A 13,143-nucleotide genomic window follows, 5' to 3' on the forward strand; every position below is an offset into this window, starting at 1 on the left:
GTGCTGACGAATTTAGGCGCTTTATTACGAGCTGCGGACGCATCTCAAGGACCTTCGGCCCTGGATAGACGGCCAACGAGCTAGGCCTACATCGTCTCCCAGCGATCGCAAGCTCGCTTGGCATGTTCGTTCGCTTCTGTCGGCGCCAATGAAATCAAATGTGCTGCAATTTAAGCGTGACATAACTGTGTGCAGTCGCGATCAATTTGAACGTGATCGCGCGAGCATCAACCGGCGGGCCTTCCAAGCAACATAGCGGCCGATTTCGGAACTGCGAAGATAAAAATTTCGCTGCCTTCTTCCCCTATTATGCTTTTCCAGGCGGCAACCATTACCCCCAAGACCAGCTCGCCACATTTTTGTGTTTGTTTCCCATTCATGGCAATGATCTGTGTGCATCGCTTCCTAATGCATATCTTGGCTAACAATGACGCTTCTGCGCAAAAGCTCATAACGCAATCGAAATAAATTCGCAGGTTATGCCGTGAACGGTGACGGGAGTGACAGCTTTTCAGGGAACACCAAAAGAAAGAGAGGGGAGCTATCTGATGTTTCCCTCTCGACCGACGGTGATGACATAACGTGGCGCTGCTCCTAGTTTTGGTCATCGCTCAAGCGATCACCTTCAAATTGATCGCGACTGTACACGTTGTGCCGACTAATATTTGTGGTTCGTTATACGAGCTGCTAGCGATCGTGTCACAAGCGCAGCCGGGATCGGATTCGGTGGCCCAGCGAGCTATGCCTGCCGGCTCTTGGCCATCGGCGGCTGTCAACAGATCCGATACTGCTAACGCGGCCTTGCGGAAACACATCTACAGTGCTCGCATAGACGTGTTTATATTGTCATCGTTTGTTTTTCAAACAAGATAGCTGTGCAAATACGGTTGCTTTCACTTTCTGTTCGAAGTTGCGCAGCATTCCGAACTTCCACGCAGGGGCGCCGGTTCTGGGTGGCCTCGCGCTCATTCGTACCATGTGTTCCGAATCGGCGCATGCGGCAAATCGCACATGACGCGCCGTACTACAGATCGCACGGAAAATCGCGCCATGTGTCTCGCGCTTTAGACGTGGCCACTCACTTAGCGACTCAGATATTGCGGCCGGCGATGGCGAGGACGAACCTCAACAAAGCCGTCGCATCGACCACCATCAATAATAAGATGCAACAAATCGGCGTTGGACGTTGTGGCAGCGCAGTCAAGCTGATAGTGTGGGAAATATCCCGATGGACATGACAAAAACTGCAGTTGCAGCGACACGGAGAGCGTCCCACTATAAGTACAACAGCTAGAACAAGCAACAACAGAGGAGAAGAGCACATGTAAGCCGCATGGCAGCCAACGAAAATTCGTGACGTAGCCACGTGGCGTAGCGTTGTCTTGGCTATTTACAATCCCGGTTGATGTCAATGTCGCGAGGTGCTCCGTTTTGCGGTTGGCTGCGCGCACATACTTTAAAATTGATTTTAAATATGTTCTAAGCGATATTCGCCGCTGATATTTTATAGACGATGTGTGTGTGACCAACTAAATTGATCTCACAAGTTATCTCGACTTCAAATTTTTGTGTCAGTGCTCCTTTAAGGAAGCCAAAAAGCACACCGAGGAAATTCAGTTCACAATGGACACACGGGCTGTTGATCCACACCTCCTTCAGCTATGGGAAGCCTGAAGAGGGCTTCTCAAAAGGTGGAAGATGGAACACAACCAGAAATTCAAGCAGCGCATCGCCTGTATTACTCAATTGGCCGAGGTGTATGCTGAGAAGCTTAGCAGACAGAATTGGAACCAAACGTGTGACCTACTTCAAGGTATGCCAAGTATGAGAAAGACGTGGCACATTCTCAAATTGCTTCTACAAAACAAGACACAACGGAGGCATAACATTGCAAAGTTACTCCACTATTACCAAGATACAGAGTAGCAAGTACTGGAAGAAATCAAAAATAATATCACAGGAGGAAAAACTCCAAGCAAGAGTAATCCGAAGCCATACAAAAGCACAGCCAATCAAGAATTGGACAGACCCTTTTCCCATGCTGCGATTGGGGCTGCACTGGCAAAGCTAACTCGAAACACCTCGCTGAGAATGGACAAGGTTACTAACAAAATCCTTTGAAATCTCAAAAAGGAATCGGTAAACAATCTACTAAATTATATGAATGAATGCTAGGAGAGAGGCGAGATCCCTGCAGCATGGAAGCATGCCAAAATCATAATGATCCCAAAGCCCAGTAAACCGCTGCAAGTAGGGAATCTCCACCCCGTTTCTCCTGTTTCTTTGACATCGTCTGCAGGAAAGCTGGTGGAACACATGACACATGAACGCCTCACTCATCACTCGAAGACAATGACCTGATTGCCAAAATAATATTCGGCTTGTGGCAACATCTTTCCATGCAAGATGTGCTATTACAAACCAAATAAGACCTAATAGACTGCCTGGGAAAACATCACAAAGGGCTCCATTCTGGCACTCAACATTAAGGGTGCCTTTGACAACGTGGCAAACGAGGCGGTACTCCGCAACCTCCAGGCGACCGGCTCTGGTGAGCGATTGTTTCGATACGTACAAAACTTCTTGTCAGGCAGAACGACCACCATTGTGGTTGGTAACCTAAGAACTGAAAACTTTGAGATGCCGAACAAGGGTACGCTTCAAGGGTCGGTAATCTCACCTTTGCTCTTCGACATCACGGTGATGCAGTTGCCTAAAGAACTGAACAAAATAGAAGGGCTCAGTCACACCTTTTATGGAGGCAATATAACAACATGGACCAAATCGCCATCTACGGGCCAACAACAGAACACCCTACAGGAGGCAGTAAATTGAGCCGAACTTTACTTAATGCGGATTACAGTGTGCACCCAAAAAATCAGAACTGCTAGTGCTCAAAGTGAGAAGTCGAGGCAGACCTCCAGCCTTTGAGCAACCTTACCCAAGCATAACGCCTAACGGAATCCAAATACCATGAGTGGAGTCATTGCAAATACTTGGCCTTGTCATACATAAAGATGGGTCAGGAGCCGCAACCCTCCCCAAACTTCAAACATCGCTCACCCAAGTGTCGCACCTCATTCAGAGAGTTGCAAACCAAAGACACAGCTTTAAAGAACAAGACACACTATGTATCGTACAGGTGCTCATCACAAGCCAGGTTGCATATTGCACCCTCTATCTTGCCCTGATGAATGCAGAAATTGAAAAACTGAACATCATGATTAGAAAAGCTACCAAAACTGCATTGGGAATTCTCGAAAAGGCACCTGCGGCACGATTAATCAAACTCGGCCTGCACAATACGTGGGAGAAACTCGCAGAAGCGCACAAAACAAGCCAGGTTGAAAGACTCAAATTGATTCCCACCGGGAGAAGAGTGCTCCTTCGGCTGGGCTGCGATGTGGAGGCAACTGCGAAATCGGACGAAAAATCTAGACTCCCAACACGCATACAAGACTCGATCTTAGTGGCACCTGTACCCTGCAATATTCATCCAAACTTTCATGAGGAAAGAAGATGGGCAAGAGCAAGAGCACTCCACAAGAAATTGTCTGCAGACCCTAATACAAGATTCATGGATGCGGCTAAGTATCCAAGGATACCTGCTTTCACAGCAATTGTAATTAATACCTAAGAATAAAAGGCCGCTGCAACAATAATTGCAAGACCTTCGGACATGACCGAAGAGGTGGCAGTAGCACTGGCCATCTACGCATGCACCAAAAATGCCGTAATATTGTATGACTCGCAATCCGCGTGTCATAATTTCCGAAAAGGCATAATATCCACGAAAGCTCTGAAAATCCTGCAAGAAATATCGAAGCGCACGCAAGTTCCTGGGACCTACGTCATCTGGAACCCTAGCCACAAGCCACTGGCAGGAAACGAAGCGGCAGACGGTACAGCCTGAGATCATACAAGCCGGACTTTCCTGCCAGAGAGGTTCCGAAAGGCGACAAGGTCCGAGGATGTTCTAAAAAAAATATTCGAATATCCGGCAGCATTACAAATTTGAAAGAAGGGTATACCCCTTACCGCACCCCAGTCTCACCAGAGACGAGACAGTTACTCTGCGGCGTCTCCAAACAAACTCCAATGTACACGGCATTATGATGCATAGAATGCACCCGAACCAATTCTCATGTCTTTGCCTATCATGTGGGGTGCCGGACAGCCTTTGTCACATGGTGATGGGGTGTCCTAATCTTGTTGAACCCAACCATCAAGAAGCTCAATCAAGAACCGAAAACAAAAGTACAGAAGAAGTCTAACAAGAATCGTGGGAGGCCATGCTCGTGGCCCCGGAGTTGGAGGACCTGCGATAGCTGTGAACCAGGCCGGGGAAGCAGCAAGGGCCAATGGCTGCCTGGAATGAGGAGACCACCTGCCTTGGGTGAAGAAAGAACTTTCTCACTGATTCAAAAGATTCAATGTTTGTTCTTTCTCTCTTCTTGAAGTGTTTGAGACCAATGAATAACTTCTGCGTGTAATCCTTTTTATGAAGAAGTATAGCATGACTGACATTACAATATTCAAATATTTAGTTGTTCTGTAATTATGATGACTCATAAAATACTCAGTCATTCTACTACCTCGCTTTGCTTTCAGTGGAGTCTCAAGCACCATCTATGTTTCATCCTCAATCATCAATCAAATGTTTTATTTCCAATAAAACTTGTTGGGGTTTCTCCAGGCGAATAGCTCCGACATACAGCTTGAATGTGCAGACATGTAGTCATAGTCAATCATAATTCGTGACTGAAGGGGATATTTGAAAATGCTTCTGTACGCATCTCCTTTTTATTCGTGTTTGAGAATGTTGACTCCATTTGCGATGAGTTTAACCATGTTTTTCAAAGATATTTTTTTTACTGGGAATTTTACTAACCCCTCCCTTCTGATTTCTTCTTGAATAGAGTAAATGCTGCTCCTTACTATTCAGATTGGATTAATTCATTTTTTCAACATGTTACTACAGAGTGACAGCGCCGGTTGACATGGTGTCAACCCGTATTGACATAAAACAAAGTTCTGTGTCACTCAGGGAATTTTGTGAAGGTACTTGGGGAAAACCTGGAAAACTCGGGGAATTAGGAAATGTCAATTTAGTAGACACCCTGGTTATAGGGCAATCCCACTGTTTTTCATCCAGATTTTTTGTCCATATAGTGGCAAGGAAAATAGAGATGTGAGCGCTCAGAAAAAACGAGAATTGGGCAAGTGGGGGAATTTTGCACCAAATTCGCCATTTTGATATGCAAATTGCTATGCCATATTGCACTGAAAGTGGATAAATCTCCAAAATTGTGCCATGCTGCGCCAGAATAGCCTCGGCAGGCAGAAGCAAACAAATGCTGGCACAGTGTAGGGCTTTAATCTTGTAGTTATTCTCCGAGGTTGTGTAAAAGTAATTTACGTATTCTGGGCACCAGTGGGAGCAAACAGCCGCACACAAGCCCCCTGAATAAAACTAAGGGTTGCAACATTGTTTTATCTTGCCACCTGAGCCAGTGAGCGAGCGCAGGCAATGAGATCTGGGGCTTATCTGTGCGTTCCTTTTAGTAGGATGGAGTCACATGATTGAGCTGGTTTTGTTACTGTGGAGACAAGTGCGTTCGCTTGTTGCCGGCCGTGCCTCGCATTTTGTACTTGTGCTGGTGCCATGACAGTTGCTCTTGATTGTGACTTGCAACCCCCGATCGCGTTGATTACAAATCCTGATATCCCACGATGATCCCGAATCCTGAGCAACTTTTGTGGCACCAGAACCATGACAGTTGCTCTTTATCATGGCTCTGAGCCCCACTATCATGGTGATTGTGAATACTGATATCGCGGCAATTGCAGCGCGATCGCTGCAATCAAAAAGAGCAATCCTAGAGGGCAAGCATCGAGGGGACTCAGAATGAAGAGGCCAGGAGTGGACTAATGTGGCTACCTTATCTTATTCAGGGGACTTAAAGCCTTACACTTATTCACTCAATGCGAACTCCATATGTTGCAGTGGTTAGCCAAATGCAGAATCTGTTTGAACCAGTTGCTGTTACATTACCTGGAAATGTATTTGAATAAACCACTGTGGTGTTTGCGAACCTTATTTTTCACATATATTGGGAAGCACCTTCAGTTCCTTCACCAGAATTTGATACAAAATTAGTATGAAAAATGCCTTTAAGCTGCTCTCTAGCACTTCTTTAATGCTGCGGAATGCAAGCTTTTGTGACTGTTACCTTAGTTAATCATATCATCGCTCTAAATTAAAATCTGCTTGTTCCAGATTGCTCCACTAATAAAATACATGTGCTACAGATTGCTCCAAAATCAGAATTTCTCTGCTCCAATTTGCTCCAAAATGAGAATTTACCTGCTTCAAAAATTGCTACAAAATGACTGGCCACTCCCATCATAGATTGTGAAAAGAAGTTTTTTTCTAGTTTTTTTCCTGGGCATGAATACTGGAGGGGGGGGGGAATCGGAAGGTCAAAATTTAACTAAAGAGGTGGAGTTCATTGATGTAATTCATGTAAAATTTACGTTGGTGTAACCTTGCGAGTAAAAAAATTCACGCAACAAATTATTTCATTCAGTTTATGTAAATTATTTGATCGTGGTGTTGTTCTACATCTCCATTTTCTTGCTGCTACATGTGTCCTTTATCTACATTACATTTATCTGTAATGTAGATGTAATGTAAATGTAAAGTAAATGTATCTGCATTTAGATTCATTCACAGTGGTCCATCCCAAACAACTCCATGAAATCCAACCCTGCAAGAGCCTTAAACCTTCTAATGAAGTTCATTTGTTGGGCCTGAGCACATTCTTTGAACGTCCTCAGGATTGCAATCAATTTTTTCATTAGGAAACTTCTGTGAAAGTATATCGCATGCCTTGCCTAGTCTGCCTTTGGATGTCTTGGTCAGAATGCAGAACAGAAGTTGCTGTTGGGTCAACTGAGTGCTAGAGTGCAGATGAGCCGAAACATTAGCAATTCTGTCCAGCGTTTTTCAGCAGCTCCTCTGCATTTGTTTTTTGGCATCAATGCAAGTGCACCATCCTATAGTTGTTCTGTCTGAGCTTTTATTATGGTTGCACAAGAAAGCGCAGCCCCTACTTCCCCTGTATATTTAACATTTATTTTGCAGGTAGGTGTTCTCTGTAAAGGAACTGCTTGGCCTGATTTTATTCTCATTCTAACAAGGCAAGCATGTACAAATGGTCCTTGCTTCCCTCTCCTTTAAACTTCTGTGCAAGCTTTATGCTGTCATCTTCCTGCACCTTTTGAATTGATGCACTTGTAGAGCAAGATTTTAATGTTTTCCAAATCTATATAATTAAAGAAAGATGGTTAGGACACATAATTTTAATAATTAGATTTTATATCAAGTGGATAGTTCTTACATGTACAATGAAAAAAAAAAACCTAAATTAAGCTGTGCTAGCACACTAATTATGCTTCATGAATTACAGAAATTATTTTCTACTGTGAGGTGGGAGACTTAGTGAGGCAGAAAAAACGCAAAAATAAAATCTGGTGGGTGGTGCTGCCCTCAAGTTCCTAACTGTCTCTCTTGAAAGTTGTGTGGATTTGGGTAGCATTTGCATCGATCTAAGCGGACTATTTTTCATTGATGAAGCATTACAGTGCATTCTGAAGGAACCAAAGGCTCAACCTAAGAGCAAGTTTTAAGAACTTATTTGAAGCCAAAATGGCCCAAATATGACAATAAAAATTTTGAATTTGTGAGGTCACACATTTAGGCAATAAGGTTTTTATGAGCAATTTAGTAAAGCTTTATCTTTATTTCTTCATTTATATAGAAAACAATTTTAGCACAGAATGAATGAATAAGTTGGAAGGATATGTTACCATCGGAAACTGTTAGAAGCAGGTTGCGTAAGATAGTCTATTTCATTATGGCTGCTCCTTTGTCACCCTTCTGTAAGTCTATAGGTGCCCACATGTTTGACCTTGTTTTTGTCATGGTATGTAATAGGCCACGTAGTGTAATGCAATCCACAAAAAGCTATTGTTCCAGAACTCTGCAAGATAGTATACACCAGCCTTACCTTCCTAAAAGCAGCTTTCATGTGTAGTAGATAATTCTAAAAGCTACTAAGAATATCGGAGCAAATAATTGAATTATTTGTTTTTGAAATTTCACATCAATAAAGAAAGCATTAGAAAGTCTTTTTATTGAACAGTTTCAGGTCTCGTCATTTCAGTTATCACAGAAAACATGCCACTGTCAATACAGAAGTGACAGTTCTCCAAATTGGACAGGACCTTTCTGTTTTTATCTGTAACATCATGCCATTACAGCAACAACATCCCTGTATCTCACTCTTCACGGTTTTTATTGTTGTCGTTCTACTCGACCTTTGCTTTTCATCTTTTGGCAGAAAGGAAAACGCAAGTTTTAGTGGCGAGCGTACTCTGGTCCATAATGCGCCCTGCCCATTCGGGATGTGGCATCACCTTGAAATCCTTTTGAATTGTGGGTTAACACATCTCAATTGCACCGTAAGGTGCATTGAATTAGCACAGATTCTACCGTTAAGTAGACAAATATGTCAGCCATTGAAACAGATGCGGCCAGAGCCACAGTGCGAAGATAAACCATGCTCAACACAGTGCCAGTAGCAAGGTCCCATGAGTTGGAAGGAAACTGAGAGCCCACCTTAACCTTTGCTTGAATGGTGGTACATTTATTAGCTGCTTTTGTGTTGTCCTTCATGCTGCTATATTGAAAGTGGCATGAAATGAGCCACTTCTTTGCATGTTGTAACCTGCAACATTCCCAAGGAATCATAATGGTATATTTTGGATGTAGCAAACCATGGCATGTTTAACATTAGCAAGAGTATGTTGGGATAGAAAGATGGCAATAAAAAACTTTTAATTCCTATTTCCCAGTGAGCCTGTGCATTCGTTGTTTGCACACTTACACGCCACTGATTGAGACTGAAGACTGAACTGAAGACGCAAACCATATCTACCGAAAAATTTTCTGTAGAAGTGTAAAAAGTATGACTATACATTCCTCACCTCTTAGAAGAAGAATTTGAGTGACACAGTACTATCAAGGGCATTCCATCGCCTTTACTTCAATTTCAAAAGCGAACAGGACCACAGCAAAATCTGTCGGCCTTGACTTTCATGAGCACTATCACCATCAGAAATGTTTTCCTGAATGGTAACAGAGTTGTTCGCTCAAGCCCACAAGCACTGCATTTGTAGAAGAGGAAATTGGCTGTCTGCAGCAATTCCTAAGGCTAGGAGCTCATTTACTGCAATAGCAGCAAGCTGTCGTTGCAGACACCGCATCTTTTCAAAAACAATTTCTTTGCAATGCTCACGCCATCCTAATCCACTACTACCTGTTGTGGCCTCCGAAACATGTGCATGGGCATTCTTAGGGTCTGTGTAAGATGCAACTCCTTGTAGGAAATGCCAGAGCTGTGCAATAACGCTATGCTTAGCTTGTCCAGCTTGCAAGTGCACATTGCTACAGAGGAATCCGTGGGGACAGCGACGACTTGACGATGATGGCTGTTGGCGCAACTGAAAGGATGGATGGGCAGACACAGGGACACTATAAACCTGGGTTCTAGTTTTTAACTGATGCTGCAGTAAAATGCTGATATCCACCTTGTTCTAAGCATTTTGAGTCGCCTTGCAAGTGATTATGGAAAGAAGTTTGTAAAGATGACAGGGAGTGCATTAGCTCTCAGGTAGCATATTGTATAGTGCTACAAATATGTACCGCATTTCTGCTTTCAGCTTTTTAATGGGTTCATATAAGCACTAAAGTTTGTAATTTAACAATCAATGCGTTTTGCCGATTGTGCCAGCCTGGCCAATGAGCTACACAAACAATTTCATATTTTTTCACAAAATGTTTTAAAAAGTGCTGGCTGTTTTAGATTACGTATATCTTATTTTTAATGGAGCATTAAAAGCTATGGTGGCCCAATTTTTATTTTATTTTTAAGCACTTCATGGTGTAGTATACCTGTGTGTGCCCCTCCCTCTTTTTTCTTATTGCACTGAATGTGTGTGTGGGGGGGGGGGGGGCAACTGCTATGCACTTGCTAGTGATATGAAGATACACATACGAAGGGGAGGTTGCAGTACTGACAAAAAGATTTTATCCCATTTTTTTTTTAGGCAGCTGTAAACTCCATAATTACGGTATGAAGCTTCAAATTCTGGAGAACTTTGCAAATAATTATCTTTTATGCAATGCATTCAAAACATGTGCCAAATGCAGTGCAGCTTTGGATGTGGAAAAGGAGGCTTTTCACATTGCTAAAGGCAGAGGTAGCGGTCATGCAGCATCACAACTTATTAGCATGCCAGTCAGCTCAATGCAATGGTTGAAGACCATACAATGACTGTGTCACAGAAAGCTGCCAAATTGGCTTTTACGACTGGGTGGTTCTTTTGGAAATGTAGGGGAACCCATTTTTCCCTCTTGCCCCACTGTGTTCTAAATGGACTTAGCTTTCTACAGCACGATCATAGTGCTTGTGTATGTGTACATGGCTTTGGTACCGTGAGACTACCACATCAGGTTTCATTGATGGGATAGTCTTTTTCACATCCCAAGCTGCACTGCCCTTGGCACGTCTTTTGAGCTATTCATATTAAATGTTAGTGTATTTGTTGCGCTTTCAAGGAATTGAGACTCCATTGCAGAAGTACTGAGTCAGCAGCTATCCAATCAAGAAATAAAAACATGACAGAAAATTTTGTCAGTGCTTCTTTAAGTTTGTGTAAACAGCCCATTGTGGGTATGATATGCATTCACACATGAATTTAGGTATACAAACAATTGTATAGGCTGAAAACTACCATGGTAAGCATCTAGACGTAATGCTAGCTGTGGCATAGCTAAAAGTATTAAAGCAACATTGGCAGCATCACCATTCGACAGGCTTTTTACCTGCCTATTGAGATCACTAAGATGATCTGCTATTGCTAGTATAAAAGATTTGTAGTGTTAGCCCTAACCTGCCCTGTTAACACTGCTGCTGAAAAAGTCTAACATGAGGAACTAATCACATGTTCAGCTTAAGTTCTTGTCCCTGTGGACCCATGGCATTTGAAGCGGGTGAGCAGGGGTTGTGGTTGCCCCATACAGATCTCACCGTCACTGCAAATGTTCTGCCAAGCAACTGCTTCCCTGCCCCATCACTCATCCCATCTGCTAAGCACTTTTGAAGCCTCTGGGTGGGGCCATTCTTATAGAGATCAAGTGTCCTTGTACTGAGCATTTTAAAGAATTTTTTTTGTGGTCTGACTATTCAGGGCCCTCCCCTATTGCATTTCATATATCATTGTTACTTGGGGTTGCTGTAACTGACCAACATGAAGAATCCATTGTAGTGTATGCTAGCTTTGTGTCTTGACTGCCTCTAAGCATAGAAGGTGCTTTTTATTGTAAAGCAGGCCAATGTAAATATTCTGCTGATGGCCAAGATTCACCTTTCTTTTTCTTTTTTCCAGCTGTTATTGAAACGGGAGAAGACCCTGAAGTCATTCGAGCAAAGTACTTCATCAGAGATGAATTCTTGGTAAGTCTCTGTGTTATAATTTTCTTCCTCAGTGTTTGCGCACATATCATGTTGTGCAACAATATGCCAATTCCACCTTTGTCTATGAAGCTTCTTGCTGTAGCCTCCCAAGAGATGTGCATGCATGATGCAGTGAACTGACATTGCGTTATGTAATCACCCACACTTCTTCACTGTGCATAAAGCATGCTGTTCTTGTGTGAAACTCCAGTGGTTTGTGCTTCAGGCTACTTTCCTAGCCATGCACGATGGCCTAAGTTTAGTTTCTGCGGCTGCTGCAAGGTTGAAGTTGGGCACGTCAGCTTGTTTCATTCCTGATGTTCCAATATAGCTTGAGCTTTTATTAACCTTTGTAGCGGGAATTGGTGGGTTGTGTTGTTGGCTTCCAATGGATTTCAGTAGTGGCATATCACACTTTCATGTAATGGTCATGAAGAGGTTTGATTTTTTGTTGTTCGTATTTTACTTTGGCCTGATACCACCACATATGTCAAAAGTTTTAAGACTACTCTGCATGACTGCAATGGTTTGTGAATTGCCTGATTGTGGACTGCTGCAACTGTGAGCAGGAACCTTGTGCAGGTGTGCCCTGCAGCTCATTTGAGTCATTCCAGCAACTGTTTGCTGCAGTCGAGGTTCAAATGTAACACTGGCCTTCAAGCTTTTTCTGTAAGGTCTGCAACACAGACAGCACGAACGAGAGCTTGGTTCATTCTTGGTGCAGACCTACATGCCGTTTTGTAGTTGAAATAGTGGTGGCTGAATGTGCCACTATTATATCAAGTAATGCTGTAATGAAACGTATTCAGATGTACTCAGAAGAGAACATTCATGTGCAACATTCATAAATCGATATCCACTGCTGAATGCCATGCCTGACAAAACTTAACACTAATGACCATGGTTTATCTGGAATAGTCTGGCTCCCTGAGTGATGGTGCGTGCTCCACTACATAACTTCTCCTGTTTTATGCCCACTATGGGTGCCAGGATGAAATTTATTTAATTTTGCTTCAATTTTATGTTTAAGATGGCAGTTCAACCGCTATGGGTTTCCACTTGTCTGTGGTTTGAAAAAAAGTTGCAGTTTCGCTCAAAAGGCAAAGCATCATTTGTGATAGCAAATTATTAGACAGCCATAATAAGTAAGGATAGTAGTTTTATCAGTTGGATAAACTTGTAAGCATTCGCTTACTATGTTAACAAGCATGGTGTCAGCACGCATAGGCACACATCACACTTGGTGACTGTGGACGCTCGCTGTTAAAACGCTGGTGTGAGGAAGCACTGCAGCAGCAGCAAGCGAAGTGACCTTCGTGCCGTCTATCACTTCAGTGCAAACTGAGCAGCGAGAACACAGCGCACACGCAAAGCTACAAGCTGTTGGTTCACTTAGACTCTGTCCTCAAAGCAGATTGCTTTCAAGATGAAGCCCACACGGCAGCGCATTACTGCCAAAGTACAACCTTGCCCTCCTTGCGCACGCAAGATTGAGCTGAGATCATCGACCCATCCTCGCACACCTTACTCTCACATACAGCATGCAGCAAAGGTGTTATTG

General features: G+C 43.2%; 1 protein-coding gene across 2 annotated transcripts in view; it reads left to right on the forward strand.

The window, feature by feature from the left end:
• The window catches only part of Galphas (G protein alpha s subunit), a 199,699-nt gene that overhangs the window by 132,956 nt on the left and 53,600 nt on the right, over window positions 1-13,143 (forward strand). For both annotated transcript variants that reach the window (XM_070530669.1, XM_070530670.1), the window contains one exon: window positions 11,515-11,582. In XM_070530669.1, the coding sequence (XP_070386770.1) occupies window positions 11,515-11,582 (68 nt within the window). The remainder of the gene's footprint in view (window positions 1-11,514; window positions 11,583-13,143) is intronic.

The sequence above is a fragment of the Dermacentor albipictus genome, chromosome 1 (assembly GCF_038994185.2).
Source record: "Dermacentor albipictus isolate Rhodes 1998 colony chromosome 1, USDA_Dalb.pri_finalv2, whole genome shotgun sequence".
NCBI classification, from domain to species: Eukaryota; Metazoa; Arthropoda; class Arachnida; order Ixodida; family Ixodidae; genus Dermacentor; species Dermacentor albipictus.